Source organism: Pteropus medius, unplaced genomic scaffold (assembly GCF_902729225.1).
Source record: "Pteropus medius unplaced genomic scaffold, Ma_sr-lr_union100, whole genome shotgun sequence".
Lineage (NCBI taxonomy): Eukaryota > Metazoa > Chordata > Mammalia > Chiroptera > Pteropodidae > Pteropus > Pteropus medius.
In genome coordinates, this window is record NW_024342471.1 from 27,200,684 (window position 1) to 27,215,276 (window position 14,593).

The following is a 14,593-nucleotide window of genomic DNA, read 5'->3' on the forward strand; positions in this document are numbered from 1 at the left end:
GCCCCGGGAAACTGGGCCCGTGGAGCCCCGACATCCCAAGTGGGCGTGGAGCAGGCTCGCGCTGGCCCTGGAACGGGGGCGGAGGGGCCCCCTTCTGGCCAGGCGGGGGGAACAGGGCGGCCCCCTCACCGGGCCTGGACTGTGCATCTCTGTCGCCTTCAGTTTCAACTGCCGCCCGGTCGCTCCTGTCGGCAAACGGGGCGTTCCTCGGGTCCTCGTACTGCGGCGGGAACGCCGGGCCGCCGAAGTCCTGGCCGGTGCCCGGCAGAGGGAAGCCGGGCGGGAAGGCGCCGGGGGGCGTGGGCAGCAGCACCTTCCGCGCAGGCCTGGCGGTGCCGGCCGAGGGCGCGCCGCCGTCGGCGGGCAGCTGGGCCGGGCTCTCCGAGGGCTCACCGGCGGGGCCGTCCGGCCTGGCGGGCAGTGCGTTCACGTCGCCTGGAGCCCAGGCCTCCTTGTCCTCCGGGGCCGGGGCCTCTCTGGCCGGCGGGGCGCAGGCCGCGCTGCTGCCCGGGGCCAGGGCGCAGCTCTCGCCGTCGCTGCTCTCCGCGGCCAGTCGCCGCGCCTGCCTGGGGTCACGGCTGGGTCTGGGGTCTGAGCCCGGGGCCGGCCCCTGACTGCCGGGCGGCGCCGCTGCCCGGCCGGCGGCCGGCTGCTCCTGCGGGAACAGCTCGGCCTGGGGCAGAGCCGGCTTCGGGGGTGGCGACAGCAGCGCCTCCGCCACGGAGAAGCGGGCCGTGCAGACGCCCGCGGCGGCCCTCTGCTGCCGCAGCGCCGCCTCCTGCTCCTCCACCTGCCTCTTCTGCTCCTCGATCTGTCTGCTGAGCTCCTCGAGCATCTTCTGCTGCTCGGCCAGGGACGGGGCGGCCCCGTCCACAGCGCCCCCTGCCGGCCTCTCCCCGGCCCCACCCCTGACGTCTGAGCACATCCTGTTGGGCAGGTCGTGGACCGTCACCTTGGCTTCTTCTAGAATCGTCTCGTCCTCCGGGTCATAAGCCACCTCTTCGCGCTCTGCAGACTCGGTGGCCCTGTCGGCATCGGGCCGGCCACCGTGGTCGCCGAGCTGCGTGTCGAAGGCTCTGTCGGGGCCGTACTCTTCCTCGGGGTCATACGGCCGGTCGTCCTCCTCGTCCTCCACGGCCTTCTCCTTGGACAGCTGGCCGAACTGCTGGACAATCGGGTCCAGTAAGGGCACTGTGGGCAGCCCGCCATCGGCCTTGGCCTTGGCATCCTGGGTGGAGGCCAGAGCCGGCTCCACGGGCTCCTTGGCAGCGGTGTCAAAGGACTTCTTCTTCCCGAAGAGAGTCTGCAGGATGTGCTCCAGGGGCGATGCAGTTTTCGAAGCTGAGGATGTGGCAGGGGAGGCAGCCGCTGCAGCCATGGCCGGTGCGGGGGGCGCGGTGGTGTCATTCGTGGCTCCAGGCTTGAGAGTGGACAGTATTTTTAACACTGACGACGAAGCTGCCGCAGCTGGGGGTTCCAGAGAGGTAGAGGCGGGGAGGAGACCAGGGGGGGTGTGGTGCCGACAGCAGTCCCGGAGCATGGCTGGTACTTGGGGGGCTTCTTCTCAGGCTGCGGGGCAGCAGGCGTCCTGGGGTAGACGGGGACGTCCACGTCCTCCTGCAGAGGAAGCCGGGCCCGCTTCTCCTCCACCTTGTCCAACTCTCCGGCATTCAAAGGCCGCTTCATTTTTTGACAGATCACTAATCCGAGGATTATGTTTGGACGTGGTGACTCGAGACCTGAAAAATAAAATTTGGGGGCACATTTCAGAATCCAGATGAGACTTCTGTCCTTCAGAGGTGAACTTTATTAGGGAGTAGTGGAGGGGGCGGTACTGGGGAATGCTTTAATAATAGAAGACATTCTATGACAGAATAAAATCAAGTGTTTGACGAGCTTATTGCAACAGCCATGAACCCACCGACGTGCCCGCCCAGCCCGACGTGGGCTGTCTGATGGGACGCGGTTAAGCACCAGGCACAGACCACAAAACCCAGGGCCCAATTCATGAGTAAATCCACCCCAATCGTCAGAGTTTACATGACAGCTTTTAAAATGAGATACAACCCCCGGCAACAGCGTGGAGGGGCGGCGGGGCCGGCCGCAACGCCAGCATACGGCACGTTAACCCGCGGGAACAAAGCGCGGCGCCAGCGTGGCTTTGAAACGAAATCTCTGCCACGTCCTTTTATTTGCCTCTTGCCGCACATCAGAAAGGTAACAGCAGCTCTGTGGGTCTTTAACTTATGAGTTGCAATACCTAAATTAAGCTAAATAAACGTGTGATTAGAAACCAATTCTACAGCTCGATTACGACGGTCAATAAAATTATAATGATCAAAGCAGCACGTGCCATGAGGTTAACTCCACAGTTGCTGGTGTCGAAATGCCAAATGAGGAGAAAAATGCTTACTGAAATGGCTAAAATAAAGACTTTTAGGTTTAGAAAGAAATGCAGTGAGCATTAACCTGTCAAGAGCCACCAAACGCTCAACCTTTATGCAAACGTAACACGTGATGCTTAAGGGAAGTGCCCAGGGCTCAGGACGCTGGCGGCAAAGAAAATGCACTGGGAGTTTTAGGAAAGGACACAGGTCTTAAAAATTATTACTTCTTAAGGAAACACTGTCCCAAACATCCCACACTGTGGTACATTCTATCAGGAACGCTAATGTTTCAGTGGTGAGTGCCCCAGCCCCGCACTCCCAGAATCCGGAAAAGCAAAAGAGCAGCGAGCAAGCCCAAGTCACAGAACAGTAACTGAGGGAGAAACGCTACACAAAGAACAGAAAGTTTGTTTCAACTGCAGAAGATACTTAAAATAATCAAATCGTGTAAATTCAATTCACGACTTAACATTACTACGGTGTGTGTATGTTCACGTTCCATTCTGCTTACTAAAAATCAACATAGCTTCTCCTGTTCTGTGATTTTAAAGCCACTTCGGTAAGTAGTCTGTCAGTCTTTTAAAACCCCAATAGACGTGGGGTGACAGGCTGAGCACATGAGGGTGCTGAACGTCCCTTCCCGGGCTGACAGTGCATGCCACCTCCCTCTTGGCAGCGTCAAGGCCCCTTGAAGATCTGCACTCCTGAGACCCCAGGACCTCACCACCACCTTTGTTAGAGAAATGGCTTCCCTGCCCTTCTGAGGACAGCCACGTAGCAGGAAAGGACGAGCTGGGCGAGGAGGGCAGAGGGACTAGTCAGCACGTCCAGTTTCTGCTCAGCAGGTGTGAGGGGGCCGGGTCTATCCAGTCCATTTCCTAACACGGGTGGAGAATGTTAACTTGAAACGATACGTCTCTAACAGCTCCTTACGGAATACTTCATAGCTTATTCGAACCATTTTTGTGTAGGGTCAACTGGTAAAGTGGCTGTGATGGCCCATGGGGACCAGACTCTGTTGACAATGGCCCCCGAGGTCTCCCTGCTGAGCACTCACGGCCAGCCCAGCAGAAGCCCTAGGGGACAGTTCGGTGAGCGTCTCCTCCCTACCAGCAGGAGGGGGACCCACTCAGCAGCATGGGCAGGCGAGAGTGCGCAAGGGTGGGGAGCCCTGAAGCAGGGACGTCCCCCGAGCTTGTCCCCAGTGCAGGGGGCCGTGCTCCCTCATCAGGGACAGCTCAGCTTTCAAAGTGCGAGGCTGTGGCGTGAATCGAGCTTTGGGTCAAGGCTGCGTGTGATAAGTCACTGTGCCAGACCCAGGCCCTTGTGACGTGCACAGCCCATCACAGCGACGGAAACTTTCAATGGCTAAACGTGCTCATTACTAAAACAAGTAATAGATCCTGGCCTTGGCACACTCCTTCCGGCTCTTGCCTTTGTCGTCCGTCCATCATCATAGGAACGGTTCTGGTTCAATTACTTAACGTTTACATTTGTTTTGAAGACAGTGAGCTACCTGGAGATTGGCATCCAAGTCCACAGCTGGCAGCCCTGCACGCTCACGGCTCTCGACAGCTCACATCCGCAGTGAGCCGAGCACGCTCCACAGCTGCGTAGCTGTTAGTTTCGAGTTTCCCCAAGATTTGAAATTTAAACTGGGCTCTCAAAATGGATACCCCTATTTTGAAGCAGTCAAATCTTGTCACCTGACTCACATGTTCATGCGATCTCATCAGATCTTATCAAAACATGTTCGTGTTACGGCTGCACGAACGTCTGAAGTATAACTTACATTCATGGAAGTCACGTTCACTGATCTCTGCTGGGCCTCAGACGCAATCTTAATTGAGAGGAGGGGACGCCCCCAGTTCAGTCACGCTCCACGCCAAGCAAAGTGTCTGTAAGGTCGCTCACTGCTGGGAGGTGGCAGCGGGCCAGCTCCCCCCACCCCAACGCCCTCTCCTGGTCTGGGCCTCCAGAGGGAGGAGAGGGTGCCCGAGGCGTGTGGCAGGGACCAGCTGGCTGCCCCACAGAGGCACGAGGCCGTGGCCAGCTTGCAAATTTCCTCCTTTTTTCCACTGTAAGCAGCAGGATGCGCTCACCCGCCTCCCGTGCAGGTTGCTGGGGCCCGTCAATCATAAATCAGACGAAAAACAGCAGCAGGTGGGCGGGTGGGACTGACTTATCCGCGGTGGCTGTGCCCCCTCCACTTCCGGACAAGATGTGAGGAGACTGGGGACAGGGGCCGGAACCCCGCCTGCCCTGCTGTGTTGTGGGGACGGAAATGGCCTCTGCCCAGGGTTGCCGGACCACCGGCATGGAGGACACGGAGAAGCCCAGGGACACATGAAGAGGCATGTCACCTGACTCCGCGCCAGGCACAGGGGTGCGAGGGAAGGGAAGTGGCTGGGGAAGGGAGAGCCCCTGGGCCTCCCCCGCACCTCGTGCCTGACGCGCCACGGGATGCGGCTTTCCAAGAGCCCCCAGAAGCCGACCCCTCAAGAGCCTGTACCTCTGAGTCCACCCCGCACGCCCCACTGTCCGTTACTTAGTCTCCTCGTGTGCTGTAAGAGAACAGGTGGCTGAGTCACCTCGTGACAGACCTTAGACTCGCATGGGCAGAGCAGGCCTTGCAGACGTGGGGCAGTAGTGAACCTCGCCCAGCTCTCCACACACGCGCACACACACGCGCACAAGCACACCTCTCCCACTTTCCCATCTCAATCCACGTGACCTGCACAAAGCCACGGGCCCGGCATGTGGTGTCACCAGCATCCGCTCAGGTGGCCCGGAGAAGCGCCGGCCCGCACGCCCTTGGCTGGGCTGCATTACTGGACGGAAGACACACTGGCTGATGAAAGGCAAAGGTGGGGACCGCTGCCTCCCTTCGCGGTGGACTGGTGACAGGTACCCGGAGCTACCACGGGGTTCAATGCACACACACATGGGCGGTTTCCAGGAAACATCTTTATTGGTTTCGGAGGAGGAAGAGCGGTACATTGGACAGCGCACGCGCCCCGAGTCGTCCGTGTGGCCGCCCGTGCACACGGGGCCTGCAGAAATGCTTACCTGCCAGCGCTTCGAGCTGCGGAACTCCACGGCGCGTTCCGAAAGCGGGGAGGAGCGCACCCGGGGGAGGCTACGGGGCGCAGTGGCCGAGGAAACGGCCCTGGCATTGGAAGCCCTCGGAAGGCTGCGTGCCTATGTCCTAGAAACCCAGCCGAGAATGGGCCCATGCACGGGGGAGGGACAAACCCCAGCCTGGGGCCAGTCCTGCTGGGGTCACATGGGAGACGAGCGTCCAATCGGACCGGTCTCCCTGCTACGAGGGAAGCCCTAGGACGTGAGAGCGGCCGACCCCAGGTCCCCAGTGCTGAGCCCATCAGTGTCAGCAGCAGCGAGCTGAGCCGACAGTGCACTGGAAGACGCTCGCTGGACCGGGGGACCCGGGCTTCCTGGAGGCTGTCCTCTGAAGCGACACTGCCAGTGATTAAAATGCCACTGGGTGACACGAGATGCCCTGGCATTTCTGCGGATAAGTCACAAAAACGTTCTCAGGGAAACGGCACTCCGGCTGACTCCTGGAAGGCTTACGGGCACAGGACGGGTGGCTGAGGAGGGTCGTGTGCAAGCTCCCCAGGCTCACCGTCCAGAGAGTGGCCGAGATGAGAACGAGGCGCGGCCAAGAGCCGCCCGTGCAGGTTTCACCAGGCCAAAGACGGATCCGGCACCGTCGGCGTCGTCTTCACCTGCTTCCCAAGTGTGAGCTGCCAGACACCCTGCTGCCAGCCCCCCCGGGTCCTGAGCTCGGGGTGCAGGCTGCGTGTGTATGAGTCGGTCCCCCACTTCAGCCACCTCTCCACCTCCCACACAGCCTTGGGCAAACTCTGGCCCGGCCACTTACTGGGCGTGGGACCTCAGGAGTGAAAACTGTGGGTACATAGGTCACCCCCCTCAGAGACAGGGGCAGATACAATGTCCTGCAGGGCTACCGCGGGGTCAGAGGTGCTCCTCTCAGGCCACGGGGCCAGTGCTGGCTGGAGGCATGAGTTCAAACCGCTGGCCGCTCTACTGAGGGATGTCACCGCCACCCCAAGTTGGGTCTGGGCCTGCAGAGAATGCTGTGCAGACTAGCTCTGTGAGGACAGGGAACGCTAACAAGGGAAAAAATATCCCCACCCAGCCTTCCAGGCACGTGTGCACACACGAGTGACATGCACACACACACGAGTGACATGCACACGCACACGACACCAGGACACGCAAACACTGTATCTGGAGTGCACCAAGTCACGCTATAAATACGTGAGGCAGGTGAGGTAGGTAACTTGGCCTGGAGCCAGGCTGTTTGGCTGATGCGGACATGCACAAAACATACACGGAGATTCACGTGTGTGTGAATCGATGGTATCGGATAAGAAAACAGTGCTCCGACAGGCTGAGACCGAGAAGCCCCTAAACGCAAAAGAAAGCTAAGAACTTAGGGGCAAAAAAGATCCTTGATCACGTTTCTAAAACCCTCACTGTTTTAACAAAGCTGTTACTCCTCATTGAGGGTGACAATCTGTGGTCTTTCAGGGATCCCCTTCAGGTAGTGTCAGGCCTCAGCCTGCGGGTGCACCAGAGTGGAGTCCACTCGGCCGGTTAGCAGGTGTGTGCGGGCGGTCAGCACCCATCACGGTTAGTGAAGGAGGCGAGTGCCCCCGCCTCGCCCTCCCGTCCACGTCGCCTCAGGGGCACCTAGTGCGGCCCCTCTGCTCCCTCTGCCAGCAGCCGTCTCCCAGGGCTGCAGGGAACCAGGTCAGGAAGCCGCGCCCCTCCCCTTCCTGCTGGCGACCCTGCAGCCAGACAAGATGCGGCAGAGAAGCAGTGACAGGGCCTTAAGCCAGAAGGGAAGTGTTTTCGTTCTGCTTAAAAGGGGGTCAGAGCCTAACGCATGTCCCCATGGGGAGAGGAGCCTGCCGTGTGGTCAGAGCCACGGCCCCGTGGCCACCCCCCCAGATCTACTCTGTGACTGACCCGAGCGTTCCGCACGGGTCTCAGAAGTCAGCTTCTTTGCCTCTGCTTCAGGGACACGGGGTGTCTCCCTTCATGGTCATCCAGGAAGATTGCCACCCGCTCACTTACCAAACCCTCCACTACAGACGGCTCTTCTTGCCGCCCGTCAGGTGGCACTTCCTTCCCCCCGGAGCAGGAGGGAGGGCACGAGAAGTATTTAGCCTTTAAAGTGTATCAGGCGTTGAAACAATGGGCCGTGCCGTGCCGTGCCGAGCCCTCTGAGCGCGACTCCACGGGGCAGGGGTGCGCCGAGCCCGGCACCGCCCGAGCGCGTGCTGCAGGTGGGCAGAGGGCCACCCTGCTGGGTCCCAGCAGTGCAGGTGCGGTGTGACTGCAGCGCGGCTATGGTGGGAACACCTGCCAGGGGCTGGCGACGGGGCCGAGACATGGAAGTGCCAGGGTCTAGGTGGCACCCGTGATGGCTCAGGGCGGTCAGCCACCACCCCTAGAACACAGCACTACAAAGAGCAGTCGCCATGTGTTAGACCCGTCACTCTCCAGGCAAGACAGACCCTCTGGGGACTTCAGGGCCAAGGAGACACACATCCCCTCGGAACCACCCTCAACCCCGTAATAAATCTCTCTTCTTTCAGGTGAATCTGTAAGGAACTCTCTGAAGGCAGTATTTCTCAAGGAAGGAGCACACACAAAACGGAAGAGCTGGCTAAGCTCTGGGCCGCAGACTCGAGCGGTGGCTCCTGGGAGTACTCGCCCCCCCACCCCACGCCTCCCAGAGTCGCTCCCGTCAGTGGGGCAGAAGCCCGCCTGAGCTGAGCGCTCAGGGCCCAGCCGAGCGGAGGCGCTGAGTGGGGGGCCGAGGGGAGGCCACCTCTCCTCCCCGCCCTCCTCCAGGCTCCCCGCCACCAGCACAGTCCAGAGCCAGGACTGTGACAGGCTGGCTGGACGCTGTGGGTCTTTTCGCTTCGTGAAAGTCTTCTGTGACAATTCGCTCAGCGCTACCCGCAGCACCCTGGAAACTGCTAGTGTTGCTTCATGCACACTCCCACTTCCTGCTCATGGACAGTCACGGCGTGAGGCGGCATGACCACCTCGTGACACGCACAGCAGGACTCAGTGTTGGGGGAGGGGCACGTGTGGGCTCAGAGGAGCCTAACCACCACCCAGAAAGCCAGCGCTTACCTGGTCCCTCGAAGGGCAAGAGCTTGGATGGGACAGGGTCCTCGGCGCCCAGCGGTATCAGGTAGAGATCCTTGACACGCCTGCTGTTGTTAGCGACAACGCCGAAGCGGCCGCGGCTGCTGAAATAGGAGTAGAGAGAGATATAGGCCACCTCCTCCTCCTCGGTCGCGGGATGAAAGCGGATCAGACACAGCTCCTGCAGGGGACAGAGGACGAACAGCGTTGACCTGGGCCACTCCGAAAAGGCATCTACCTTCAGGTGCACCTAAGCCTCCGAAGCAGCCTGGACAGGGAGCAGCATGCAGCCGACTTGCTCCCCACTGTCCTGCTGTCCAGCTAGAAGAGTGGGGTGCAGGGGAGGCGGGCTCGAGCAGCGGCTGCAGGACGCAAACCCTGTTTCCACGGGACCTCGTAAAAATTTCTATTCGCAGGCCCAGTGTTCTCGAAATAGCACCCGCTGCATGGAGGTCCTGCGCCCACAAGCTGACACGCACGCAGTGCCACGTAGGGCAGCATCTGCTGCAGAGTAAGCTGTCACTGGTGTGCCGACCGCAGTCACGATCCACTGGCTGAGTGATCTACGAAGGGCGTCTGTGCCTCTAAATGGGAGGATTAAACTGGACGAGAGGGTCCACACCCTTCTGTGACCCTGATAAATACTGCGGCCCCCCGCTCGAGCGCTGTCTGCCCGCCTCCCAGCCCCACCCTCCACACAGAGAGGACAGGAGACAGTGCGAATTCTCACTAGCAGTGAGCTGCACGTAACAAGTCGGCAGCGAAACTTCGACACTGTGTTAAGCACACGCTCACGTCGTCGTCCAGCTAGAAACTTAACGTTCACCTGGAAACGGCTAAGCAGTTGTTGGCTGACATCTCAGGTGTCAACCTGCCAAGCAGGGAGGTGAAAGCTGACTCTGAGCAGACACCTGTGGACGCAGACACTGGACGGAAAGCAAGTACCTTAGACACAGAAGACTTGAGTTTGCCAACATAGTCCCACACTGTCCTCGGCGCAATCCTTCCGCCAACGTGGATCGTGTCTGGCAGGTCCTGGACAAAACGCACTTTGCATCAGTGACCGGTCGAACCAGCCTTCAGAAACTGACACAGTCACTTCCAGGCGCCAAACTACCCACAATTCAAGAAAACCACAGTTCCACAGAAAAAGGTAATGACTGCACCGAACTCTACTTGGTTACCTAACGTTCAGGATCAGGAGTTACTAAACCCAAGATGGCACGGTGACAGCCTTCTGTCACACAGGATGTCTGGCAAATGCGTGTCACCCTTTGCAAGCACGTACGTACGGGGCTGATTCTGTGGCCCCCAGACATGACCGGCTCCCCGCTCAGGGCGTGAGTGCCAGTGCTGCTTCCACGATCACGAAAACGAAAAGCGCGTCATGTCGCCCCGCACCTAGGCAAGTCGGGATCGCGCCCGGCCGGACATGGGGAAGGGGAACCCCAGCCTACCCCCCGCAAGTCGGGATGCCCGTCTCCTGCCGAAGGCCTGCCCACCAGCCAGACTGCTCGGCCAGCACGTTGTCACCGCCAGCCCCGTCGACCCCCAGCTCGCCTCCGAGGAGCCGTGCACCCACGCGGCTGGGACCATCCCAGTCTGGACGCTGGCACAGGTTCAGAGCTACAGTGACACACGTGCGTGCGCGCACACACACACCCCCGGTTCTAACCTCGCTGAGGTAATCGAAACATCCGGAGACAGGATAGGCCTTGGTGACAAACTTCGCTACACTCTGCATGTTGATAAAGCCTTTCCAAATGGCACTCAGCCGGGACAAAAAGAGGGCCGTGTCTCCTTCCGGAGGGGACCGTGACTCCGCGACGCTGCAAGACAAAGCGAGAAGTCACGCGCTCTGCACAGAGATCCCAAAGCACGAAGATACCACGTGTTTACAACAGTAAACTGAGACCCTGCGTTTCAGTAGCTGCCTGTTACAAGTTAACTACCACAATCACGCTGCCATCGACACGTTCTGCTCAAAGAGAAATACGCCGAACGGGCAACAAAACCAGATGGCTGTGAACTCGCGTTTCCGTTTCCTGACCTAGGCTCATGAATGGTGCCCGGCACCCCAACCCTGGCCCCGGGCGTTTCGCACGCGCTAGGGCGTTCTGGTAGAGTGTCACAGTACAGCCGGCCACCACACAGCTGCCCCTCCTGCTCGTCTACGTGAGCTGTGTTGGACAACGCGTGGACACCGCACCTGATGCTCGGTGATGGCGGGACCGACAGGAGGTATCTGGGCTCAGGGGACGAGGACGGCTTAGCGAGTATGGACTTGGGCACCAGTACGGAGGCCACGGCGGGCTTCAGGACGTCTTGTCGTGGCTCCGCCAGGGGAGGAGTCTCCGGGTGGGCTGCTGCGGGGGTCATGACTGTGCTCGCCCCGCTCTGTGCAGTCCTGGGGTCTCGGCCAGACATGGTGACTGTGGTGAGCACCCCGCCCCCACAGGAGGCCAGGCCTGAGGGCCCTTCCAGGGTGGAGGGCTCGGGGTGGCTGTCTCCTGGGGGGCCCGGGGGGCACTTCCTCTCCAAGGGTGCTTCGGAGGCGCCCCCCGGGTCCGGCTCAGAGGCGTTTTCGGGCACAGTTTCTGGCACCACCTCATCAGGTGAGCTGACAGCTGGCTCAGAGGGCGGGCTGTCGTGCTTGGGTTTCGACTCCTCCTTCTTAGAAGCCGCCAGCTTCTGTCTTTTCGGAGCTGGTTCGTCTTCCGACGACGGCACCTGACCTGAAGGATGTGAGGGAGGCCTCCGTGAGGGAGCTGATGTGGACGCACAGCCTGTCCACAGGCGAGAATAAACAGCGACTTGCGTGCAGAGCTGACTCCGGAGCCCAGAGACCGAGCCGGCCCCCCCGAGCCGGCCCCCCCTAGCCGGCCCCCCAGAGTGTGGCGCGGGGCCAACAGCCGCGGGAGGAGGGCCGGCGACTCGCTCCTAAGGCGGCGCCCCGGCCTCGCTCACCTGTGCAGATCTTACAGTTCAGGTCGAAGAGATGCGCGCGGTGCTGGCTGGTCGTGTCCTTCAGCATGCTGCTGAAGACGTCCAGCAGGGGGACGGCGCTGCTCTCCGGCACGGCGCGGACCGACTCCTGCTCCTGAAAGGCAGCGGACACGCACCGACTGGGCCACCTCCTCCCACCAAGGGCACGCGTGCAGACACCCCGTGACGCGCCCCCCGCAGGAGGACCGCTGAGGCCAAGTGCAGGACAGCACGGCCGCGTGCGCCTGGCCCGAGAATTCACCCACCCCCGCCGACAGCGGACCCCAAGGGCTTACATCCGAGTCCGACACTGGTGGAGAATCTTCCATGTCGGGAACGGCTTCCTGCCTGACGGCTGTCTTCCTGCTTTCGTTAAGAAACTTAGCCCTGGGCTCCATCACCTAAGGGGAAGAGGACCAACAGCCTCATGCCTCTGCCACGGGTACCCCGCCAACAGCCCGGGCCCCCCGCTGGAGCCGCCGTGGCCACAGGCGCCGGACTCACAGGTCTCGTGGGCCGCTCCTTCCACACGGACAGCTCCTTAGACACGAGTTCTTCTGGCTTCATCCTCACGAGTTTTGCCAGAGAGATTTCTTCACGCAAAACACGATGGAAAAGTCCCTGTGAACAAGCAGCTTTGCTCAGGGGTTCAAAGCATCTGAGTGACTGTATCTAAGGCCCTAAGGAGGGTCTGGACAGAACAGGGCAGTGGGCAAGTCCCTGCCCAGAGGCTGGGGGACGGCAGGACGGAGACCGAAGCCTCGGATGGGGGCAGCAGGGGCCTCGTGACACCCAGTCCCCAGCAGCCCACAGGAGTCCCCCTGGGCCGCCCCATGGAGCAGGGGTGTCCAGACAGCACGGCACCCACTATAAAAAGGCCTCCAGAGAGAACATGAATCGGCTCCGGGGGCCGTGTCAGCAACAGCGGCAGGAAGAGACCTCCTTCGCCGGGGGTGCACACGGCGACGTGCACAGTCAGAGCCCCCCGGGACCGTGCCCATCCATGGGGCTCATCGGAAGCAGGGTGGCATGGGCCCCGGCACTCAACAGGTGAGCGGCCAAGCCATCTGGAGGCTGCAGGAACAGCACGGCCCACCCGCGGCTGCTGTGAGTGGCGCCCCACAGCCAGGTGTGACGGCACGTGTCTGGACAGCGAGCGCTGCAGGGGTCATGACCGCGCTGAGGAAGCCTGGAGGGCCAGACTCGCCCTGCTGCTGGGAATGGCACTGAGGCAGAAGGGGCCATCTGGAGCTGCCCCAAGGTGGGGGGCCCCACATACTGACTGGGGTAAAGAACTTGAACTTTGTTCCAGAGCTGATGACTGGACGAGAACGTGATGGCACGGCCATGTTTAGAAGAAATGGGTCTGGAATAAGGGTGGACTTCAGGGAGCCAGTGAGACCCCCAGGCCTCCAGTTAAGGCAGGGAAGGGTGGGCGAACACGCGTCTACCAGCGGCCTAGGGCAAGTGCCAGAGGGGACAAAGGAACCTTTCCGCTTCCACGGAAGGATAAGAGTGGTTCAGAATGCTGTTTCCCTTAGCAATGTAACACTCGCAGAAGACAGCGGCGAACAGACGGCGCACACCTGGTTCTTGGGGTCCTTGAGGTTGAACATGAGGCTGCGATACTTGCTCTTGTACCGGTTGTCGGTGACACGGAACAGGTTGAACAGCTCCTTCTCGATGCGGAGGGCCACCCTCCCCACCTCGCTCTCCGTCATGATCAAATCATCGCTGTCACTGACTCTGGAGGGATGAAGGACGCGTGTGAAGCACGGCACCCGCACGCTCAGCCCGCGCGGCGGGACGCCAGGCAGGCCACTCACCTCTTCCACAGGATCTCCTTCAGCGAGCGCCGGATGTTTTGCCGGATCTGAGAATTTGGCTGTGACGGGGCAGGGCTCGAGGGCCCCAGGCGACCCGGGGCTGGGGAGGCCAAGGGCACAGAAGTCGCCATGGGTTTCCTGGCAGCTCCCACGGCAGCGGAGCCAGGCAGCGTTCTGGAGGCGGACGCTGCGGTGCCAGGCACCAGCCTGGCTTGCTTGGCAGTGGACGCTGCACCCGACGGGGTGGTCGAGAGCCACGGCCTCCTGGGCATGGTGCCCTTGAAGCCCGGGGGCACCTTCCTGATGGCCGCCTTGGCTCCCGCCACGTTCACAAAAGGAGGAGACTTCTTTGGAAGGAGGCTTCGGGGTGAAGGCTGCTTGCCACCCAGCAGGGAGCCTGGAGGGACCACTTTCTTGGGCGCCGCAGCCGCTGCCAGGTTGTCCTCTGTGTGCCTGTTGTCCTTGACGGCTGTAAAGGAAACGCACACGCTGAGCGACGCAGGACGAGGCCGTGTCCTCACCCAGCAGCAGCTTGGGAGACAGCGGTTCAGAGAGAAAGGCTATAAAAATAATCACTAAATTCGGAATCAGTGAACCAGGACTGCAATGAGGTCTCCAGCAACGTTCATGGCTCTGAGCAAACTTCGTTTCACAAAGAAATGTTTTGCTGTTATTCCATTAATCCTGTTACTTCAACCAACAAATTCTAGTTATCAAAGGCTTCATTTAAATCATTAGCTAAGCTTAAAAATGGAAAGGCAAATTTCATGTTATCAAAAAAAGGGTAGATTTAGAAGAGTACTTTCATTAAAAATGCAAGGGCAATTTCTTTTTAATAAACACGAGTGTAAAAAGTCTTCACGGGATGGGTCAGACTGGCAAGTCCCTTTAGCTGCACACACCCGCCCCGGCAGAGGCTTTGCAATGACGAGCAAGAGCCCATCCGCGGGTGGGGGCTGCTCACAGCTGTTCATCATTCTTTCGGACAAAATTTTGTCAACTGAGTGAGATGACGTTAATAAAACAAAGCTAGGACACTGCGACGTGAGGAAGACCCATCGTCACGTAAGATGACGAGAACGCGCTGTGCTGTTGCAGAAACGTCCCCGCTGGCAGCCCCTTAGCCGGGCTCCGCTACTGGGCGAGACAACAAACTCGCACTTTTAATTTGAACGGGGATTG

General features: G+C 60.2%; 1 protein-coding gene across 1 annotated transcript in view; it reads right to left on the bottom strand.

The window, feature by feature from the left end:
• DIDO1 (death inducer-obliterator 1) overlaps positions 1 to 14,593 on the bottom strand; it is a 51,954-nt gene that overhangs the window by 4,784 nt on the left and 32,577 nt on the right. The window contains exons 8-17 of the mRNA XM_039864776.1: positions 13,412 to 13,880; positions 13,172 to 13,331; positions 12,090 to 12,206; positions 11,882 to 11,986; positions 11,568 to 11,700; positions 10,810 to 11,335; positions 10,276 to 10,429; positions 9,546 to 9,635; positions 8,586 to 8,781; positions 1,511 to 1,739 (exon numbers count right to left, since the gene is read on the bottom strand). Of these exons, the coding sequence (XP_039720710.1) occupies positions 1,511 to 1,739; positions 8,586 to 8,781; positions 9,546 to 9,635; positions 10,276 to 10,429; positions 10,810 to 11,335; positions 11,568 to 11,700; positions 11,882 to 11,986; positions 12,090 to 12,206; positions 13,172 to 13,331; positions 13,412 to 13,880 (2,179 nt within the window). The remainder of the gene's footprint in view (positions 1 to 1,510; positions 1,740 to 8,585; positions 8,782 to 9,545; positions 9,636 to 10,275; positions 10,430 to 10,809; positions 11,336 to 11,567; positions 11,701 to 11,881; positions 11,987 to 12,089; positions 12,207 to 13,171; positions 13,332 to 13,411; positions 13,881 to 14,593) is intronic.